Raw genomic sequence first — 19,445 nt, 5'->3', positions numbered from 1 at the left:
GAAGTGAGAAATAGATGTAAGGGACTAGATCTGATAGATGGAGTGCCTAATGTACTATGGACGGAGGTTCGTGACATTGCACAGGAGACAGGGATCAAGACCATCCCCAGGGAAAAGAAATGCAAAAAAGCAAAATGGCTGTCTGAGGAGGCCTTATAAATAGCTGTGAAAAGAAGAGAGGCCAAAAGCAAAGGAGAAAAGGAAAGATATAAGCATGTGAATGCAGAGTTCCAAAGAATAGCAAGGAGAGATAAGAAAGCCTTCCTCAGTGATCAATGCAAAGAAATAGAGGAAAACAATAGAATGGGAAAGACTAGAGATCTCTTCAAGAAAATTAGAGATACCAAGGGAACATTTCATGCAAAGATGGGCTCGATAAAGGACAGAAATGGTATGTATTAAGAAGAGGTGGCAAGAATACACAGAAGAACTGTACAAAAATGATCTTCATGACCAAGATAATCACGATGGTGTGATCACTGACCTAGAGCCAGACATCCTGGAATGTGAAGTCAAGTGGGCCTTAGAAAGCATTACTACGAACAAAGCTAGTGGAGGTGATGGAATTCCAGTTTAGCTATTTCAAATCCTGAAAGATGATGCTGTGAAAGTGCTGCACTCAATATGCCAGCAAATTTGGAAAACTCAGCAGTGGCCACAGGACTGGAAAAGGTCAGTTTTCATTCCAATCCCAAAGAAAGGCAATGCCAAAGAATACTCAAACTACCGCACAATTGCACTCATCTCACATGCTAGTAAAGTAATGCTCAAAATTCTCCAAGCCAGGCTTCAGCAACACCTGAACTGTGAACTTCCCGATGTTCAAGCTGGTTTTAGAAAAGGCAGAGGAACCAGAGATCAAATTGCCAACATCCTCTGGATCATGGAAAAAGCAAGAGAGTTCCAGAAAAACATCTATTTCTGCTTTATTGACTATGCCAAAGCCTTTGACTGTGTGGATCACAATAAACTGGAATATTCTGAAAGAGATGGGAATACCAGACCACCTGACCTGCCTCTTGAGAAACCTGTGTATGCAGGTCAGGAAGCAACAGTTCGAACTGGACATGGAACAACAGACTGGTTCCAAATAGGAAAAGGAGTACATCAAGGCTGTATGTTGTCAATCTGCTTATTTAACTTATATGCAGAGTACATCATGAGAAACACTGGGCTGGAAGAAGCACAAGCTGGAATCAAGATCGCCAGGAGAAATATCAATAACCTCAGATATGCAGATGACACCACCCTTATAGCAGAAAGTGAAGAGGAACTAAAAAGCCTCTTGAGGAAAGTGAAAGAGGAGAGTGAAAAAGTTGGCTTAAAGCTCAATATTCAGAAAACGAAGATCATGGCATCTGGTCCCATCACTTCATGGGAAATAGATGGGGAAACAGTGGAAACAGTGTCAAACTTTGTTTTTTGGGGCTCCAAAATCACTGCAGATGGTGACTTCAGCCATGAAATTAAAAGACGCTTACTCCTTGAAAGGAAAGTTATGACCAACCTAGATAGCAGATTGAAAAGCAGAGACATTACTTTGCCAACAAAGGTCCGTCTAGTCAAGGCTATGGTTTTTCCAGTGGTCATGTATGGATGTGAGAGTTGGACTGTGAAGAAAGCTGAGTGCCGAAGAAATTTGGACTGTGAAGAAAGCTGAGTGCCGAAGAAATTGATATTTTTGGACTGTGGTGTTGGAGAAGACTCTTGAGAGTCCCTTGGACTGCAAGGAGATCCAACCAGTCCATTCTAAAGGAGTTCAGTCCTGGGTATTCTTTGGAAGGACTGATGCTAAAGCTGAAACTCCAGTACTTTGGCCACCTCATGAGAAGAGTTGACTCATCGGAAAAGACTCTGATGCTGGGAGGGATTGGGGCCAGGAGGAGAAGGGGACGACAGAGGATGAGATACCTGGATGGCATCACCCACTCGATGGACATAAGTTTGAGTGAACTCTGGGAGTTGGTGATGGACAGGGAGGCCTGGCATGCTGTGATTCATGGGGTCGCAAAGAGTTGGACACGACTGAGCGACTGAACTGAACTAAACAGAACTGGGCTTAGAGCCCAGTTATTTTCCCTTCCCTTTCCCTCTTTTTTCACCTCATAAAGGCCATAATGACTCCTGAGAGTCAGGAAACTGAATTCTGTAGTTGAATCTGTCATGGACTGACTTCTGGGTGACCTTGGTCAAATCACAAACTTCCCGAGCCTCAGTGTCCTCATGTGAAGAGCGAAGAGTGGTGTATGTGGAATCGATGGTGCTTAAGGCCACTTATCTACACAAGATGCCTGTGGTTCTGTCCCTCTCACCTGTACTCTTGTTCTTAAAGACGGTCCTTGCCTGCCTCTTTTTTCATGACCATATTCCAGCGTACAAAGCCAAGAACTCTCCGTTCCTTAGGGTAGGGGTAGGTAAGGGAGTTTCCCTGGCCCCCAGCCCTTCACCCGCAAGGATGTTCTGATTCAGAACTCTTCTTTGGTGGCAGCTCTGACTCCAGCCTCTCCTTCTGTCCCCACAGCTGACCAGGTATATGGAGACCAGGACATGCATGAGGTTGTTCGAAAGCACTGCATGGACTATCTGGTGAGACCTTGCAGAGACCTTGGGGCGAGGGCAGAATGGAGGATCTCTTCTCCACATAGACATTGATCCTCTGATCTTTTCTGCAGATGAAGAATGCTGACTACTTCTCCAACTATGTCACAGAGGACTTTACCACCTACATCAACCGGAAGCGGAAAAACAACTGCCATGGCAACCACATTGAGATGCAGGCCATGGCAGAGATGTACAACCGGCCCGTGGAGGTGTACCAGTACAGCACAGGTACTTCTGTGGTGGGTAGGTGAGCAGTTGATCACTTGTGGTCTGAGCCTGTTCCACCCAGCCCACTGTGAATCCTGTCTCCTCTTTCTCTGCAGAACCCATTAATACATTCCATGGGATCCATCAAAATGAGGATGAACCCATTCGTGTCAGCTACCATAGGAATATCCACTACAACTCAGTAGTGAATCCTAACAAGGCCACCATTGGCGTGGGACTGGGCCTGCCATCATTCAAACCGGGGGTAAGCATGTCCCTGTGCCTAGAATGGATACTGGAGATAGACCAGAAGACCAGAAATCTCATGCTGGGGCCTCAATTTTGCCCTTTGCCCACAAAAGTGTCCTGTTAACCTCTCTGAGTCGCCTCTAAGGTCTCACTTCTGAAATTAGGAAGTTATCCAAGGTGATCCCTCAGGGCTCATTTTGTGGTCTCAGTTTGCCTGTCTGAGCTGGTTCACCTATCTTTTGTGCCTGTTGAGAGTTGGCATTTTGAGATATGGAGTCAAACTTGGGAACCGTGAACCATGGCTCAGTCTATGTATCTTGGTACCCGCATGGATCCTCCTCCAAACCCCAGCACAGACAGACAGCTGTGGTCACAGAGACTTGGAATGTAGGCCTGGCCCCACCACTTGCTGGCCTTGGTATCTAAGTCAGGTTGTACAAGTGATTTGACTGGCAGCTTGGGTGATACAGAAAGTGCCTAACACTGGGCCTGGTACCTATTAGGTGCTCAGGAAAGGGCAGTAGATTTTCTCAGCACACAGTGACAGATTTTCATTCTCTGTCTCAAACACTTGTCTGTTAGGGATTTTGCTATCTTCTGTTGAGGTTTCACTTCCTACAAAAGTACTCCTGCCTCATTTTAGGAAACACACCCTAACACCAACACACCCTCCAACATAGAGGTTTTTTGATGTGGACCATTTTTAAAATCTTTATTGAATTTGTTAGAATATTTCTTCTGTTTTATGTTTCAGTTTTTTTGGCTGATAGGCATGTGAGATCTTAGCTCCCCAACCAGGGATCAAACCTATACCCCCTGCATTAGAAGGTGAAGTCTTAACCCCTGGACCACCGAAAGTCCCCATAGAGGTTTTTTGGTTTCATTTTTTTACATAAACCTTCAATCTCAGAACAGTTTTAGATTTATGTAATTATTGTGATTAGAGAAATCGTATATACTCCACTGTGATTAACATATTATCATAATATGTTTGTCACAATTAATGAACCAATGTTGATATATTAACTAAAGACCATACTTTGTTCAAATTACCTCAGTTTTTGGGCTTCCCAGGTGGCTCAGTGGTAAAGAATCCACCTGCCAATGCAGGATACACAGGTTTGATCCCTGGGTGCAGAAGATGCCCTGGAGAAGTAAATGGCAACCCATTCCAGTATTCTTGCCTGGGAAATTCCATGCACAGAAGAGCCTGGAGGGCTTACAGTCCATGGGGTCGCAAAAGAGTCGGACACAAATGTGACCAAACAACAACAGTAGATGATACCTTCAGAAAGGGATAAAACAAAAACAGATTACCTCAGTTTTTCCCCAGTGATCTTATCTGTTCCAGGATCCCATCCAGGATACTGTATTTAGTTGTCATGTCTCCTTTGGCTCCTCCTGGCTGTGACAGTTTCTCCGAATTTCTTTGTTTTCGATGTGTTTACAGACTCTATGACCTTTTCTAGAATGTCATATAATTGGAATCATACAGTATATAGTTTTTTCAATGGCTTCTTTTAGGTAACACTGTGCATTTAAGAGTCACTCCTGACTTTTAGTGGTTTGACCACTTGTGTCTTTTCTTTTTCCTTTTGTTAAACTTGAGTGCCCTAAGTTTTTTTTTAATAGATTTAATTATTTAGAATAGTTTTAGATTTACAGAAAAATTAAGATAGTGCAGAGTTCCCACATACCTTCCTCCCTTTTGCACAGTTCCCACATACCTTCCTCCCTTTTGCACAGTTTCCCTATTATTCACACATCAGATGACTGTAATATATTTGTTATATGAACCAGTATTGATACATTGTTATTAACTAAAAGTCGTCATACCTTTTTATTCTCCTTTGTCTTTGATGGCTTCTCACATTTTCATGTTTTTGGTGACCTTGGCAGTTTTGAAGAGTACTAGTCATGTATATTTGGAGAAGGCAATGGCACCCCACTCCAGTACTCTTGCCTGGAAAATCCCATGGACGGAGGAGCCTGGTAGGCTGCAGTCCATGGGGTTGCTAAGAGTTGGACACAACTGAGCGACTTCCCTTTTACTTTTCATTTTCATGCATTGGAGAAGGAAATGGCAACCCACTCCAGTGTTCTTGCCTGGAGAATCCCAAGGACGGGGGAGCCTGGTGGGCTGCCGTCTGTGGGGTCGCACAGAGTCAGACTCGACTGAAGTGACTTAGCAGCAGTCATGTATATTGTAGGATGTTTCTCTTGGAATTTGTCTAATGTATTTCTCATTAGACTTGAGGTTATGGGTTTTAGAGACGGGGGTCACAGTGGTAATGTGGCATTCTTATCACATCATATCAACAGTATGTAACGTGAACATGATTTGTAACTGTTGATGTTGACCTTGATCATCTGGCAGAAGTAGTTTTATCAAGTTTTCTCCACTGTAAAATTACTCTTTCCCTACCCCGACTCCCTTTTCCATGTTATACTGTGTGGAAGGAAATCATTTATACTCCAAACTTAAGTAGGGATTAGGGGGACTTCCCTAGTGGTCCAGTGGCTAAGACTCCACCTTCCCAATGCAGGGGGCCCATGTTTGATCCCTGGTCAGGGAACTAGATCCCACATGGTGCAACTAAAAAAAAACCCAGTGCAGCCAAATAAATAGATAAATATTAAAAAAAGAAGTAGGGATTAGGGAATTTCCTGGTGGACTAGTCATTAGGACTCCACACTTTCACTGCCAAAGGCCTGGGTGCAGTGCAGTGCAGTGAAAAAATACAAATAAAAGGTGAAGGTTATACTCCATCTCTTTGAGGGCAGAGTATCTACATAAATTATTTGAAATTCTTCTGCAAGGGAGATTTATCTCATTCTCCATTATTTAGTTAGTCATTTATATCATTGTGGATGATGGATATTTATTTAATACTTTGGGTTATAATCCAGTACTATTTTTATTTTGATGCCCAAGTTTTTCCAGTTTTGGCTATTGGGAGTTCTTTTAGTTGGTTCCTGCATCTTTTTGAAATATCCCCATCATTGTGGTAGTGTTTGTGTGTTTGTGAGGAGGTGTTTTTTGGCTTGTTTGTTTTCATTTTTATTTTATTTTTCATTTTCATTTTTATTTTGAATATTTAACTTTCTGGCACTACAAGGTGCTAGAGGCTCATCTTGTATATTCCTTATCCCATTTCTAGAACCAGCCATTTCTCCAAGGAGCCTTAGTTCCTTTTATTGGAGAATGTTATATTAGAAACCAAGATCTGGGTGCTGAGTATGCTCTTTGCTATTGGGGTATCCTTGATTTAGGCCCTTTCAGCTGATAGAGCAAGAAAATATATGTATAAACTAAACCTGTGTGTATGCACATGTCTAGAAATATTTCTGTAACCTTCTGTATCTGAATGACACCATGGTTCTTACTGATACCTTTAACTGAGGGGCACCATGTTTTAATTTGCAATTCCTAATGACAAATGATGTTGAGTGTCTTTTCATGTGCCTATTTACTCTCTATCTTCTTTGATGAAGTTGTGTGTCTAGACTTTTTTGCCCATTTTTAATTGGCTTATTCTAACAGCATTTTGCATTCTTTTTGGACTGTTATCCCTGGGTAAAAAATTATACTTTACACCATTAGTGTACACACACGTTGGTGTATGGTGTGTATATGTGCATTAAAATAAGTTTTCACTGAACGAAATTTACTTTTATTCCGTGGGATAGGCACTGATACTTTTCATTATTCCTTTTTAAAAAATCTGTTATGTCTCACAGCCTGACACTCTCATACGGTGTTCCACAACTCATAGTACCCCACACCATGCTGACACTGTCCTCTTGTCTACTTAAATGCCCCAATACTCAAATCTACCCTGTGCACACAGGACTCAACTTCTTAGGTGATCTTTTCTCCTTGTCCCATGTGGGCATAGGTGAAGAAGGCCTCAACAACTGAGTCATCAATCGGTGAGGTGTCTTTAAATTCTAACCCTGGCTGGAGGGCACCTGACTGCCCCAGACTTAGTACATCAGTTGAGGTATCTTGGGGGTGGCAGCAGGACTTCTGAATATAGGAATTCGAAATGACAAGTCCCCCAACCCAAGCCTGCCTTCCCCTAGTCCCTGATGAATAGGCAGCCTGTCTAGGGGGTGCTTAGTAAGAGTATCCGCCTTCCTGCCTCTCTTCTGAGCCTGTGAGCCCACCTCCCTAAGCCACTTCTGGCTCTTGGCCAGAGTTCAGAGTGTCACCTCACATCCCTGTTCCTCTCCCACTCCTTGTAGTTTGCAGAGCAGTCCCTGATGAAGAATGCCATAAAAACATCAGAGGAATCATGGATTGAACAGCAGATGCTGGAAGACAAGAAGCGGGCCACAGATTGGGAGGCCACAAATGAGGCCATTGAGGAGCAGGTGGCCCGGGAATCCTACTTGCAGTGGCTGCGGGATCAAGAAAAACAGGCTCGCCAAGTCCGAGGCCCCAGCCAGGTGGGTCCTGGGGTCTGTCACTAGCCCGGCGAAGAACATGTTACTTCCCATGTTCTGTCCCCAAACAGGCAGAAACAAACTAAGCGATTCTGACATGTGGGAGAGAAGGAAGATCCTAGCCTTTTCTGTACCTCATCTTGGCCTTAGTCTTGGCATTGTGCCTTAGAACTCTCAACACCTGTGCAGAACAAGCTCTTTTTTTTTTTTAAGGAGTGAGGGAGGGCAGCCACTGGTGGTGAAATGCCAGATTCACGAATAGTTTCAGAGGGACAAGCTTTTGCTGAATGTTCTTGTGTGCCAGACTCTGCTGAGGATGTAAAATCAGGTCCTGCACATTCCACCCTCAGTGATCCTGTCTTTTGATGGGGAGACACATGCATCAGTGGAGCCCTTGACTCTGACTGGAAGACCAGTAGAGGTGGGGGGTCTGGTCAGTCTTCACATAAAAAGGTTGAATTTTTAGGGCAGGGAGTGAGGCAGGGCAGCCAGGTATTTGAGGAGTCACAAGGAGTTTATAGAGTGATTAATAGATGTTGGCAAGAGCTGACTCATTCGTTGAACAAGTATTTATTTCAGGTCTATGCCAGGCACTGTTCTTAGTGTATAGGAGTACATTGGTGAGCTGGGCAGTCCCAGGTCTGTCTTTGTGGTGCTTCCATTTATGCAGAGTGGAATGAAATAAACATAATGAATAAATCAGTTGAGAGGTGGTATGGATGAAAGATGTAGAGCAGGGTAAAGGGGATGAGTAGGACTGAGTAGGGCTGGGAGTTCACAGTATTAAATAGCATGGTCAGAGTTGGCCTCAGACTGGGTGAGATTTGAGCGAAAACTTGCAGAGGTGAGGGAATTACGTGCCTATACCAGGGAAGACAGAGGACCAGCTAGAGCAAAGACCCTGAGGTATGTGCACAGCTGGTGTGATTTGGAAGCAGCCTGGAGGTCAGTGTGGCAGAACAGAATGTAGTAGTAGATGGAGTCGGAAAGGTGGGTGTGCCGTATTGGAAGGGGCTTGTGACCTTCCAGTGTGGCCTGTGGTGAGGACTTTGGCTTTTCTTCTGAGTGAAGCGAAAATGATGAGAGGGTTATGAGCAGGAAAAGAGTGGGAATTTAGAATTTAACAGGATCCTTCTGACTGCTGAGTGTAAAATGGAGTTGAAGGGGCAAAGGTGGAAGCAGGAGACCACCAAGGAAAAGATGACTATAGTAGCTCTGATGATTGATGGTAGTACTGGCTAGGGAGGCAGTCAGAAGGGGATAGAGTCTGGATCTATTTTGAAGGTGGAGTAACAGGTTTCCTGTCAGACTGGCTGTAAAGGTCTGAGAGGGGCTTTAAAGTGCTTACCTTGATCCTGTGGTCCATGATGTGACCATTATTGGTAGCCTATGTAGAAGGTATTTCATAGCCAGGATTCTGGGAGGGAGTGAGCCCTTTGGGAATGGGGCAGAGGACAGTTGCAACTGCTATTGGTCTTTACCACCACCTTCCTCACCACAGCCCCGGAAAGCCAGTGCCACATGCAGCTCTGCCACAGCAGCAGCCTCCAGCGGTCTTGAGGAGTGGACCAGCCGGTCCCCAAGGCAGCGGAGTTCAGCGTCGTCACCTGAGCACCCTGAGCTGCATGCTGAGCTGGGCATCAAGCCCCCTTCCCCAGGCACTGTCTTAGCTCTTGCCAAACCTCCTTCACCCTGTGCACCAGGTCAGTGACTTGCTGATAGGGAGCATGCAGGGGTCAGGAAGTTCTGCCTAGGCCCTGAGCCCTGCCTTTGACTGTCTGTCTGCCCCAGGTACAAGCAGCCAGTTCTCGACAGGGGCCGACCGGGCTACTTCCCCCCTCGTGTCCCTCTACCCTGCTCTGGAGTGCCGGGCCCTCATTCAGCAGATGTCCCCCTCTGCCTTTGGTAAGCCTCTTCTATCTAGGGTCTAGGGGCCAGCTGGGAGTTGGGGAGAGATGGAAGAAGCAGCTGGTCCTGAAAAGGGGGCTTCTGGAGCCTCTGGACATCTCCTCAGGAAAAGAGAGTTTTTCAGGCCCAAGAGTCTGTCCCAGAGGGGATGAGTGGGGTTTTGTAGGCTCAGAGGAGCCTTCTCCTTAGAGAAAAAAGTGGTAGGGGTCTGAAGGGGATCTCTCCAGAGCCAAGAATCAGCAGAGGGCAAGGAGAAAGCAGGCTTAAAGTGCTGTGTCATTCTTTTCCCCTTCCTCTTGCCCAGCAGGTCTGAATGACTGGGATGATGATGAGATCCTAGCCTCGGTGCTGGCAGTGTCCCAACAGGAATACCTAGACAGTATGAAGAAAAACAAAGTGCACAGAGACCCACCCCCAGACAAGAGTTGATGGAGACCCAGAGACTGGAGACCATTTCCCAATCCCCACCACTCCTGCCCTCTGGTGCCACCCCACCTTCTTTGGCTTTCTTCCCTCTTGCCTTCTTCCTTCTTTCCGCTTCTTTCGCTCCTCCCCACTTCCCTCTGGCTGGCCCACCCCTGCGCACCCTCTCATCGCTGCCACCACCACCATCATCATCTGTCTCTTCGCCAGCTGATGTGCCCTGTTTCCCCTGCACAGCACCATCCCTGCATTCCACAGGGGACTTGGGCAAGGGTGCTGAAGGTAGGCGAGGGGCACACAGAGACAAACCAACTGGCAGCCAGGCAGCCCCGGAGGAGAGACAGCAAAGTCTCCCTGCCCCCTATTCCTTCCAAGATCAGAAACTTGTCACCCTACCTTCACAAATGATACCAGGGAGGTGGGAGGAAGAAGTGGGAAAAAATCCCCTTTCCAGTACCCTTAAAAGGTCTGAGCCTTCAATATTGAGGTTTTTCTTTATTAAAATATACTTTTATCTTATAAAATCAATCAGTGATGTAGACAACAGATTGGCTCTATGAAGGTGACATCTCTCTGGTTTGGAGGCAGGTAGGCCACAGGGCACAAAGATGTGGTTGAGGAACCTGGCCTCCAGCTCTGTGGAGATGGGCAGGATCTAGAGTATAAGCCAGGGTGGGGTGGGAGGGCAGGAAGGGGCAGGTGTCAAGTGGGCTTTGGACAATGAGACTCTGACCTCGCTGCATTCCTTATGCTTCCACCACCACCACCAGTCTTTTTGGAATCTCAGGGTGGGGGGTACTTTTGAGAATCATGGCTGTCGCCCAGGATTTGAGTGTGGGGGGTGGGAGCAACCTCGGCAGATGGGGCACCCATGCCTTGCAGGTGTCAACAAGATCCACCATCTGTAATGTCCTTGGCACAATAAAACCAAATGTCAGTTTCCCCTGAGCGCCTCTGTTCTGTGTGGGGCAGGGGGTGGGTGAGCCTTTTGGTCAGAGGCGGTGATGGCACAGACCTTGGCTTGACTTCTAAGGGCTATATGCTCTCCATTGGGGTCTCTCTGGAGGCCCAGAGTTTGTTCATACTTGATTCATTGCTTACTGAATCAGCCTTTGGACCTGTTACCACCAAGAAAGCTCTGTCTTTGCCCACTGCCCCTGCCTCAGTATTGGCACAGGATGTAGCCTGCCCACCCTATTTCCTGGGGTGTGATGGGAACAGAGAATTGAACTTGATGGCAGGGACTGAATGTCCCAACTTCTCTGCCTGCCTCTAGCCCCAATACATTTGCTGTTTCATTGTGAGTATTTGATGAGGAAATGCTTTGGACCGGCACAACAGTCGCTTCATAGCAACCTGAGTTTAGTGGAAGTGACCAGGGGGTGGACCCCCCACACAAGCACACTGGGTTTTAGAAATTGAGGAATAGCTATACCTTTTTTATTCATGTTCCCAGTTCTCTTGACACTTCTGTCCCTGCCCTTCCTAGAGATAAAGCCAAGGCAAAGAAGGATGGCTGGCCCCAGGTTTTTCAGTTGTTTTTTTCAGTGTCCCTCAATAATGGGGTCCCTGTGGAAGGATGTATGTCCAGCTCTGCAGATGAGGATGTGGCTATCTGCAGGTGTCTCTGGAATCCACTGGTTAAGCACTGTGTTGGAGAGTTGGTTTAAAACCGGCTTTTTCTAACTATGTGGCTTTGGTCAAGTCGCAGGCTCTCTGAGTTTCAAGTGTCCCACGTATAGGACAGGAGTGATAAATATCTACTACCTCACGCTCTCTCTGTTGTGAGCATTGAGAGAGTGTATATGGTCAACATAATGAATGACGGCACGGTGCCTGGCACATTCTGAGAGCTCTAATGTTAGCAGGTATTATTTATTATCTTAAAGTTGAAGTTTCTGTACTATTTGGCCCCTGACTACTTCATTTTGCCTCTCTGTCCAGTTTTCCTTGGCCTCCGCCTGGAATTTGCCCTTCCTCTGTCCCAAGCCTCCAACTTTGTCTTTCAAGATGGGTAGAGGGTCTCCTGAGAAGCCCTGTGTGACCCCATTTACATTCTCACCTTTATCTACAGATATGTCTTTACTTCTTCTCCAGTAACTGTACTATCAAATTCCTGGGCAGGGCTATGATGCCTGACTTAACCTGTGTATCTCTTAGTATCTGCACCCCCTCTAGGGCCTTGTAGGCTTACAGTAGACCCCTAATAAATGTTGGATGAATAAGGGAGAGTACCTGTGTATATTTGCTTTTTGAGTGTTTGTGTGTGAGAGAGACTGGTGAGTCTAAGCCTTTGTGCATCTCAGAGTGTCTCTAGTTGTGTGTGAGATGAGGGCTTGTTTCCAGGTGTGTCAGATGGGGACTGCGTGTGGGACTCAATCTCTGACAGTTTGTGTCTGTTTCTGAGACAAGTGCATGTCTGTGTGGGTCTGTCTGTGACAGTGCATCTGTGGTTTCTTTCCGATAGGGTGGATGAATGTCCGTTTGTATTCCTGTGACAGATTCTGGGTAGCTATTTCTGGATAGTTTGACAGTGCTGCATGTCTGCTGGTGTGTGTGTGTGTGTGTGTGTGTGTGTGTGTGTGTGTGAGAGAGAGAGAGCGAGCAACTGACTGGGTGGATCCGTGTCTGTTTTTGTGATACTGCCTATCTGTGGCTCTATCACATAAGTATATGTATGTCTTTGGAGCAGTGCATGTGTGTCTTGAGCGTCTGTGTGTCTTCCTGTGACAGACTTGGGGTCTCATTTCTGGAATAGTACTAGTCTTTCTGTGACACTGCGTGTCTGATGGTACAAGTATCTTTGTGACAAGTTTTGGTGGTGTGTCTGACGGGACATTTTTGTGTCCTTGTCATATGGCAGTGTAGGTGTATGTGAATCTGTCTGGAGTGCCTTTCTGTAACTGCGTCTCTGGTGTCATGCTGGGACATAACTGGCAGCATGCCTGCTTGACAGTGGATTTCAGTCTCTGTGACAGTACATATCTGTATGTGTTTAGGACAAGCTCATGGGAATGTGGCAATGTTGTGTATTTCTCACATGGTACTTCCCTGTGTGTGTGTCTTTGGAGTGCATGTCTGTCTGCCTGCAGCATGAGGCCTGTTATTTCCAAATTTGTGGCTAAGGGTATTTTATCACCCTTCTGAGCTCCCGCGGTCCCTGTGTGTGTCTCATCCAGAAACACATCCCAAGCCACCACCGCTCTGGCTTGCTCCCACCTGCAAGAAGCACCCCTCCTCACTATTCCAGAATCTGTACTTGCTGACTGGGCTCATGGCCAGGTCTAGCCAGGTCTGTCTACATTAAGGGCTCCACAGCAGTGGTGGTCAGATTAGTCCTCCCTAACGGCTGAACAGGTTCTTCAAGGATCCCTGGCTTTACTTCCCGGGCGGAGGCCACCTGTCGCCTAGAGGGCTCTGGACCTGGTTTGAAGAGTACCCTTCGGAGAAAGGGTCATGGATAATCACAGGCTGATTCTTAGAAGCCTTAGAAGGCCTGGCATTATCTCTGCGCTAGTCTCGAGGCAGTGGCGGCCAACCAACTTCCTAGGAAAGGGGGCGGTGTATTTTTTTAAGTTTATATCTGCACATACAGACACATAAAAACAACGCCGCGCAACCAAAACAAACCCGGTTGCTGCGAAAGGGATTCCTAAAACCAGTTTCCTCTCCACACGCGTCCCCCTCATGTGCATGCAGACCCCGCCCCACGGAAGATACGGGCATGTATTTGCATAAGGGGGTACTTGAAACGTTGAGGGTGGTATGCAAATAAGAGCTGGTTCCGATTGGCTGGGGTACAGCAGGTGCTGAGTCCGGATTGATCAAAGACAAGTGGGAGGGGCCGTCGCCCCGGGCGACTCTCTCGGGAGGCGCGTGCCCTGTCTCAGTAGCGTCAGGGCTGGCGCGCGCGGCGAATCTTAACATTGCGCTCTTTGCTGGCCCTTCTGGGCCACCAGTCTCCTTACCTTCCATCCTGGCGCCCCCTAGTCCAGGTTCCCCGGACTCACTGCCCCGGGCGTCCACACCCTGCGGGCTCAGCGGGCTCAATCTGCGCAGCTCCTCCTCCATGTTGACTAAGCCTCTGCAGGGGCTCCCGGTGGCCCCCATGACGCCTACGCCGCTGCCAGGTGAGAGAGGCTCCCCCTAGTGCAACCAGGCCAGGCGGGCTGCAGTGGTTGAGGGCGGCGCGGGGGGGGGGGGGGGGGGGGGGGGGAGGGGAAAGGGTCGCGGGTCGCGGCCAGCCTTAGCACGCCGCGACCCTGACTTCCTTGCCTCCTCCTGCGTAGGAGGCAAGGATCGGGAAGCGTTCGAGGCCGAGTACCAACTCGGCCCCCTTCTCGGTAAGGGGGGCTTTGGCACCGTCTTCGCAGGACATCGCGTCACAGACCGACTCCAGGTACCCACCACGAGGGTCTTGGGAGGGCCAGGTGTGTGTGTGGTGGTGGCGGGAGCCCCGGGGCCGGGATGCTAATTGACCACGGAATGAGCCTACACTGTGTGAGTGGTAGGGTCATGAGGGCCGGGATCCGGTTGTTGAGGGTGTCCGAGTGCGCGCGCGCGCGCGCGCGCGCATGTGTGTGTGTGTGTGTGTGTGTGTGTGTGTGTGTGTGTGTGTAAGTCCTGGTGGGTATATGGGGGAAGGGAGAATTTTCAGGGCAAGAATTCTGGAGGTCCAGGGGAGTGAGACTGGGGAGTTGGGGGGTCATGAGGACTCTAGACCTTGGGATCTGGGAGAGGTGTATATATGTGGGAAGGTGGGGACCTAGAGCTGAGATTTTGGGGGATTTTGGAGGCAGGTGTCCAGGGAGGAGTCGTGAGGTCCAGGACCCCGCTACAGGGTTGTGGTATCCTGGGGCTAGATAGGAAGATCAAGGGTTTAGGGTGTTAGGAAGTTCAGAACTCAGCACCTGGCATGGGGGGTCCTGAAGCCTGAGAAGGGAGAGCCCGGGGCCAAAGATGGTGGGAGAGCTGTACTTGGTTTTGGGGACTTGGGAAAAGCTTCAGCTCATTTAGGATTGTGGTTTGGGGGGTGAGGGGGGTGGGACCAGAAAGACTAGGGTGAGGGTCCAGACTGAGAGATGTCTGGGGGTCATCTGCTGGCCCCCTCACCTCAGCCTGCTTCTTCAGGTGGCCATCAAAGTGATCCCCCGGAATCGCGTGCTGGGCTGGTCACCCTTGGTGAGTATCTTTGGAGTCCTTTTTGACCTGGCGACGCCATCTCTGACGATGGATTTCACCTTGATATGGTTTGTATGACTCTTTGGGCCCTGTAACGGTGAGAACACTCCTACCAGTCCATGTTTACTCCCCTATGGTGACATCCACACCTCCATGCAGTTCTCTGACTCACCCCTGTTCCTCTAGAGCCCTGGATTCTCCCCTCCCACCCTCCTTTTTCATCCTCCTCCAAACATTGCCTCGGGGGCTGCCCGCAGGGCATGCTGGTGAGAAAAGAGGGGCAGAGGTCATTGGTTGCCATGGTGATGGTGGCTGCTTCTTTTCCACAGCTAGAGCTCTAACGGACAACTGGGCGGGTCTGGGCAAGTTGTAGGGGCGGGAGTGCCCCCTGGTGGGCTATAGGGAAACTGCGCCTGTGCAGGCTGTGCGACGCAGAGGGAAAAGGTGCGCCTGCGCAGTAGCGGGATTTTTTTTTCAGCCCCGTGAGAAAACCTGTCTGCGACTGTGCGTGTCAGTAGATTGGCCGGGAGAGGGCCCCACCTCGGGCAGGAAGACTGCTTCTGGTAGTCCGTGTGTCCCCGCAAAGCTTCTAGCGTGGGGTGGATTTTGTGGCCAGTAACATGTATGCCTTTTATTGAGCACTGACGGTATGCCTCAGATTTTGTTTCATCATAAAAGCTTACTATGTTCCAAGCTCCACTAAGTACTTGTATTCAACACAGTTTTAAGTGCTCAGTGATAGTGACAAAATATCATATGTTGACAGTATTGAGTTCTTGTTTATGCCAGTTCCCTTGCAATTAATTACTTTTAGCTATTTAACAAATGTATTTTAGCACTTAGAATGTGCCAGGCACAGTTCTAGATACTTGGCAATATATTACATTTATTGAGCGTTCTTTTTGCACGAATCCTTTTCTAATTGATTTCACCTATTTAACAACTATACCAGGCACTGTTTCAGTGTTTGAGCTGTGTCAGTGAACAAAGCAGATAAACCGTTACACAATAATAGTATTTATTGAGCACTGTGTCAGATCCTATGCTGCTGCTGCTGCTGCTGCTGCTGCTAAGTCGCTTCAGTCGTGTCCGACTCTGTGCGACCCCAAGGACAGCAGCCTACCAGGCTCCCCTGTCCCTGGGATTCTCCAGGCAAGAACACTGGAGTGGGTTGCCATTTCCTTCTCCAATGCATGAAAGTGAAAAGTGAAAGTGGTCGCTCAGTCGTTCCCGACTCTTAGCGACCCCATGGACTGCAGCCTACCAGGCTCCTCTGTCCATGGATTTTCCAGGCAAGAGTACTGGAGTGGGGTGCCATTGCCTTCTCCGGATCCTAAGCTATAAAGTGCTTTTTATCTATTTAACAAACATTTATCAAGCACCTACTGTGTGTAAGGTGCTATTCTAGTTTCTTTGGAGATATCAATAGACAAAACAGATAAATTACTGCAAAGTAGTGTTCATCAGTTGCTTCTGCTGAAGGCTTTTGTTAAGAATCACTTTCATTTATTCTTCAAACATTTACTGAGGAAATTCCCTGGTGGTCCAATGATTGACAGTCGGCACTTCCACTGCTACGGCTCAGATTCAGTCCCTGGTTGGGCAACTAGAATCCGACAAGCCACAGGGTGTGGCCAAAATAAAGAAAAATTTACTGAGCTCCTATTACATGCCAGATGTGCATAGACTTTGACTTTTAAAATTTTTTTGGCTTATTTTTAAATTAATTTTTATTGAAGTCAGTTGATTCATAGCATGTTAGTTTCTGGTGTACAGCAAAGTGAATCAGTTATACATATATCCACTTTTTTAAGATTCTTTTCCCATATAGGTCATTAAAGAGTATTGAGTACTGTTCCCTGTGCTATACAATAGATCCTTATTAGTTATCTACTTTATATATAGTAGTGTGTATGTGTTGATCCCAATCTTCCAATTTGTCTCTCCCCCACCCCCACCATAGGCTTTGGCTTGAATCAACTTCCCAATGGCTATATGAGTTTAAGCCCTTAAGATGAGAGAACTGTGGGCCCAGAAGGAAGGGGGTTGCTTAAGGCTACATAGTCAGGAGGCTGAGGACCTATGATTTAAGTTCAGATCATAGATCTGAGAATTCAGCCTCAAAGCTGCTAGCCTGATATCTGTGTTCTCTTTTCTCTCCCTGCTTCCCCCCACAGTCAGACTCAGTCGCATGCCCACTGGAAGTGGCACTGCTATGGAAGGTGGGTGCAGGCGGTGGGCACCCTGGTGTGATCCGCCTGCTTGACTGGTTTGAGACACCAGAGGGCTTCATGCTGGTCCTTGAGCGGCCTCTGCCTGCCCAGGATCTCTTTGACTACATCACAGAGCAAGGCCCGTTGGGTGAAGGCCGAAGCCGCTGTCTCTTTGCCCAGGTAGTGGCAGCTGTTCGGCACTGCCACGCCCGTGGAGTTGTCCATCGTGACATCAAGGATGAGAACATCCTGATGGACCTCCGCCGGGGCTGTACCAAACTCATTGATTTTGGTTCTGGTGCCCTGCTTCATGATGAACCCTATACTGACTTTGATGGTAAGTAAGGCTTCCCTAAATCTCTGTGGAGGGAGTTTTCACCTTTTATCTTTTTGGCCTCTTGACTTTTGACCTCCAGTGCTAGGGTGTTCTGTAACCCTTGATCTATAGTGCACCTTTATAATGTTCTTGGTTTTTAATATTAGGTACTTTCAAGCCTTGCCCTCTAATAAAGTCCATCCTCTGACAGTACCCTAGTCTTGCTCTGGGCTCTTATTCTGATGAGGGGATCCTATTATTATCCTGAGTAGTCTTTTTCTGGTAAGGAGGTCCAACTGTACCTCTTAAGTGCTTTTATTCCAATGAGCTTCTATTCTGGTGAGGGGACCCTGCTCATATAGTGAGTTCTCTTAATTCTAGTGAAGGGACCATATTTCTGGAGAGGGTGGGGCGGGAGAAGGGCATTATCAGAAAATGGTCTAACCTGTGGTTTGCATGCAGGGACAAGGGTTTACAGTCCCCCGGAGTGGATCTCTCGTCACCAGTACCATGCCCTGCCAGCCACTGTCTGGTCACTGGGTATCCTCCTCTATGACATGGTATGTGGGGACATTCCCTTTGAGAGAGACCAGGAGATTCTGGAGGCTGAACTCCACTTCCCTGCCCATGTCTCCCCAGGTGAGACTCAACCCCTCTAGCCCACCAGCCTTCATCCCTCCCAGGGACTGGTGCCCCCAACTCACTGCTAATCTCCTGTGTGCTTCTGATCTACAGATTGTTGTGCCCTAATCCGCCGGTGCCTGGCCCCCAAACCTTCTGCCCGACCCTCACTGGAGGAGATCCTGCTGGACCCCTGGATGCAGACACCAGCCGAGGATGCATCCCTCAACACTCCCAAAGGGGGTCCCACCCCTTTGGACTGGTCCCTACTGCCCTAGTGCTAGCTGGGGCTCCCATTAGTTGAAATAGTCATCCCGTGGCCATGCCACAGGGATAGATGGTTATCTGTTGATCTGGTTTTACAGGTCTCTAAAAATCCAGTGTTAACTAGGGTCAGAGATTGGGGATCAGGGGTAAGAAGACATAACCCAAGTTTGCCCAGTTCCCATTCCCGTCCTTCTAAGGAGCTGTCTTTGTAGAATATATGCTCTCTTATTCTGGAGGGGCTCCTTCTTTGCTTCTCGTTTTGCTAAGGATGTTTATTTGGTTGAGGTTACTTAACATTCTGAACCCCCCGGGACTCTTATTCTGATGAGTAGTAACCCCTACACTGGCACCTCCTGCTACTACCACACAAACTTAGTTTAAATGCTCTAATTTGGGCAAGGGTGCTTTCCTTCCAATACCCCAGTGGCTCTTATTTTAGCAAAGGGACCCTTTCCCCTAGCCTCGGGTCCCCTATTCAGTCAAGCTGCTTGCCTGCCTCAGCCCAGGGTTGTTTATTCTGGGGGAGGTAAGCCCTATTGTTGTCCCAGGGCTTTTTTTTTGGTGAGGGGACCCTACTCTGTTATCCCAAGTGCCCTTATTCTGGTGAGGAGAAACCCCACTATCATGATGTGGGAGGGAATGGGAGATGGACACTACTAGAGTCCACTAGGTTGGGGTGGATGGTTTTTTGGGGGAATGGGGTGGGGGAAATAAGTCTTGTTGTTTGTTCTCCTGGGGCCCCACCCTCCATCTTTTTCAGATTCTTGCTGCCTCCTTCTGAGCCAGGGTTGTCCAGTTGCTGAAATGTAAATACTTATGTATTGGGGAAGGGGAGCTCCAACTGTTATCTTCCTCTTCCTTCTCCCCCTGCCTGGATTATTTAAAAAGCCATGCGTGGAAACCCACTATTTAATAAACGTAATAGAATCAGAAGTGACTGGCCATTTGTAGATGCAGTGAGGCATTCGTGGAGCATCTACTGAATGCTGAACCAAGAGGGAGATGAATTG

General features: G+C 47.8%; 2 protein-coding genes across 6 annotated transcripts in view; both read left to right on the top strand.

The window, feature by feature from the left end:
* OTUD5 (OTU deubiquitinase 5) overlaps positions 1-10,779 on the top strand; it is a 28,027-nt gene extending 17,248 nt beyond the window's left edge. For 3 of the 4 annotated variants that reach the window (XM_070783552.1, XM_070783554.1, XM_070783553.1), the window contains 7 exons: positions 2,522-2,586; positions 2,673-2,829; positions 2,925-3,073; positions 7,306-7,509; positions 9,008-9,209; positions 9,298-9,411; positions 9,719-10,779. In XM_070783552.1, coding sequence (XP_070639653.1) covers positions 2,522-2,586; positions 2,673-2,829; positions 2,925-3,073; positions 7,306-7,509; positions 9,008-9,209; positions 9,298-9,411; positions 9,719-9,843 — 1,016 coding nt within the window. In that variant the 3' untranslated portion in view covers positions 9,844-10,779. The remainder of the gene's footprint in view (positions 1-2,521; positions 2,587-2,672; positions 2,830-2,924; positions 3,074-7,305; positions 7,510-9,007; positions 9,210-9,297; positions 9,412-9,718) is intronic. The other variant, XM_019955476.2, reaches the window with a different exon arrangement.
* A 2,896-nt stretch (positions 10,780-13,675) lies between these two features.
* On the top strand, positions 13,676-19,368 carry PIM2 (Pim-2 proto-oncogene, serine/threonine kinase). Of its 2 annotated transcripts, XM_019955821.2 has the most exons (6): positions 13,676-13,967; positions 14,127-14,236; positions 14,968-15,018; positions 17,196-17,568; positions 18,010-18,186; positions 18,283-19,368. In XM_019955821.2, the coding sequence occupies exons 1-6, from the start codon at positions 13,907-13,909 to the stop codon at positions 18,444-18,446; spliced, it is 936 nt and encodes a 311-aa protein (XP_019811380.1). In that variant the 5' UTR covers positions 13,676-13,906; the 3' UTR covers positions 18,447-19,368. The 2 variants fall into 2 exon arrangements, with proteins under 2 accessions (XP_019811380.1, XP_070639657.1); XM_070783556.1 differs by lacking the exon at positions 18,010-18,186 and having other exon boundaries at positions 13,762-13,967.
* Positions 19,369-19,445: the final 77 nt, after the last annotated feature.

This window comes from Bos indicus, chromosome X (assembly GCF_029378745.1).
Source record: "Bos indicus isolate NIAB-ARS_2022 breed Sahiwal x Tharparkar chromosome X, NIAB-ARS_B.indTharparkar_mat_pri_1.0, whole genome shotgun sequence".
Lineage (NCBI taxonomy): Eukaryota > Metazoa > Chordata > Mammalia > Artiodactyla > Bovidae > Bos > Bos indicus.
Note: the sequence above shows the minus strand (reverse complement) of the source record. Positions and strands in the feature narration are given on the sequence as shown.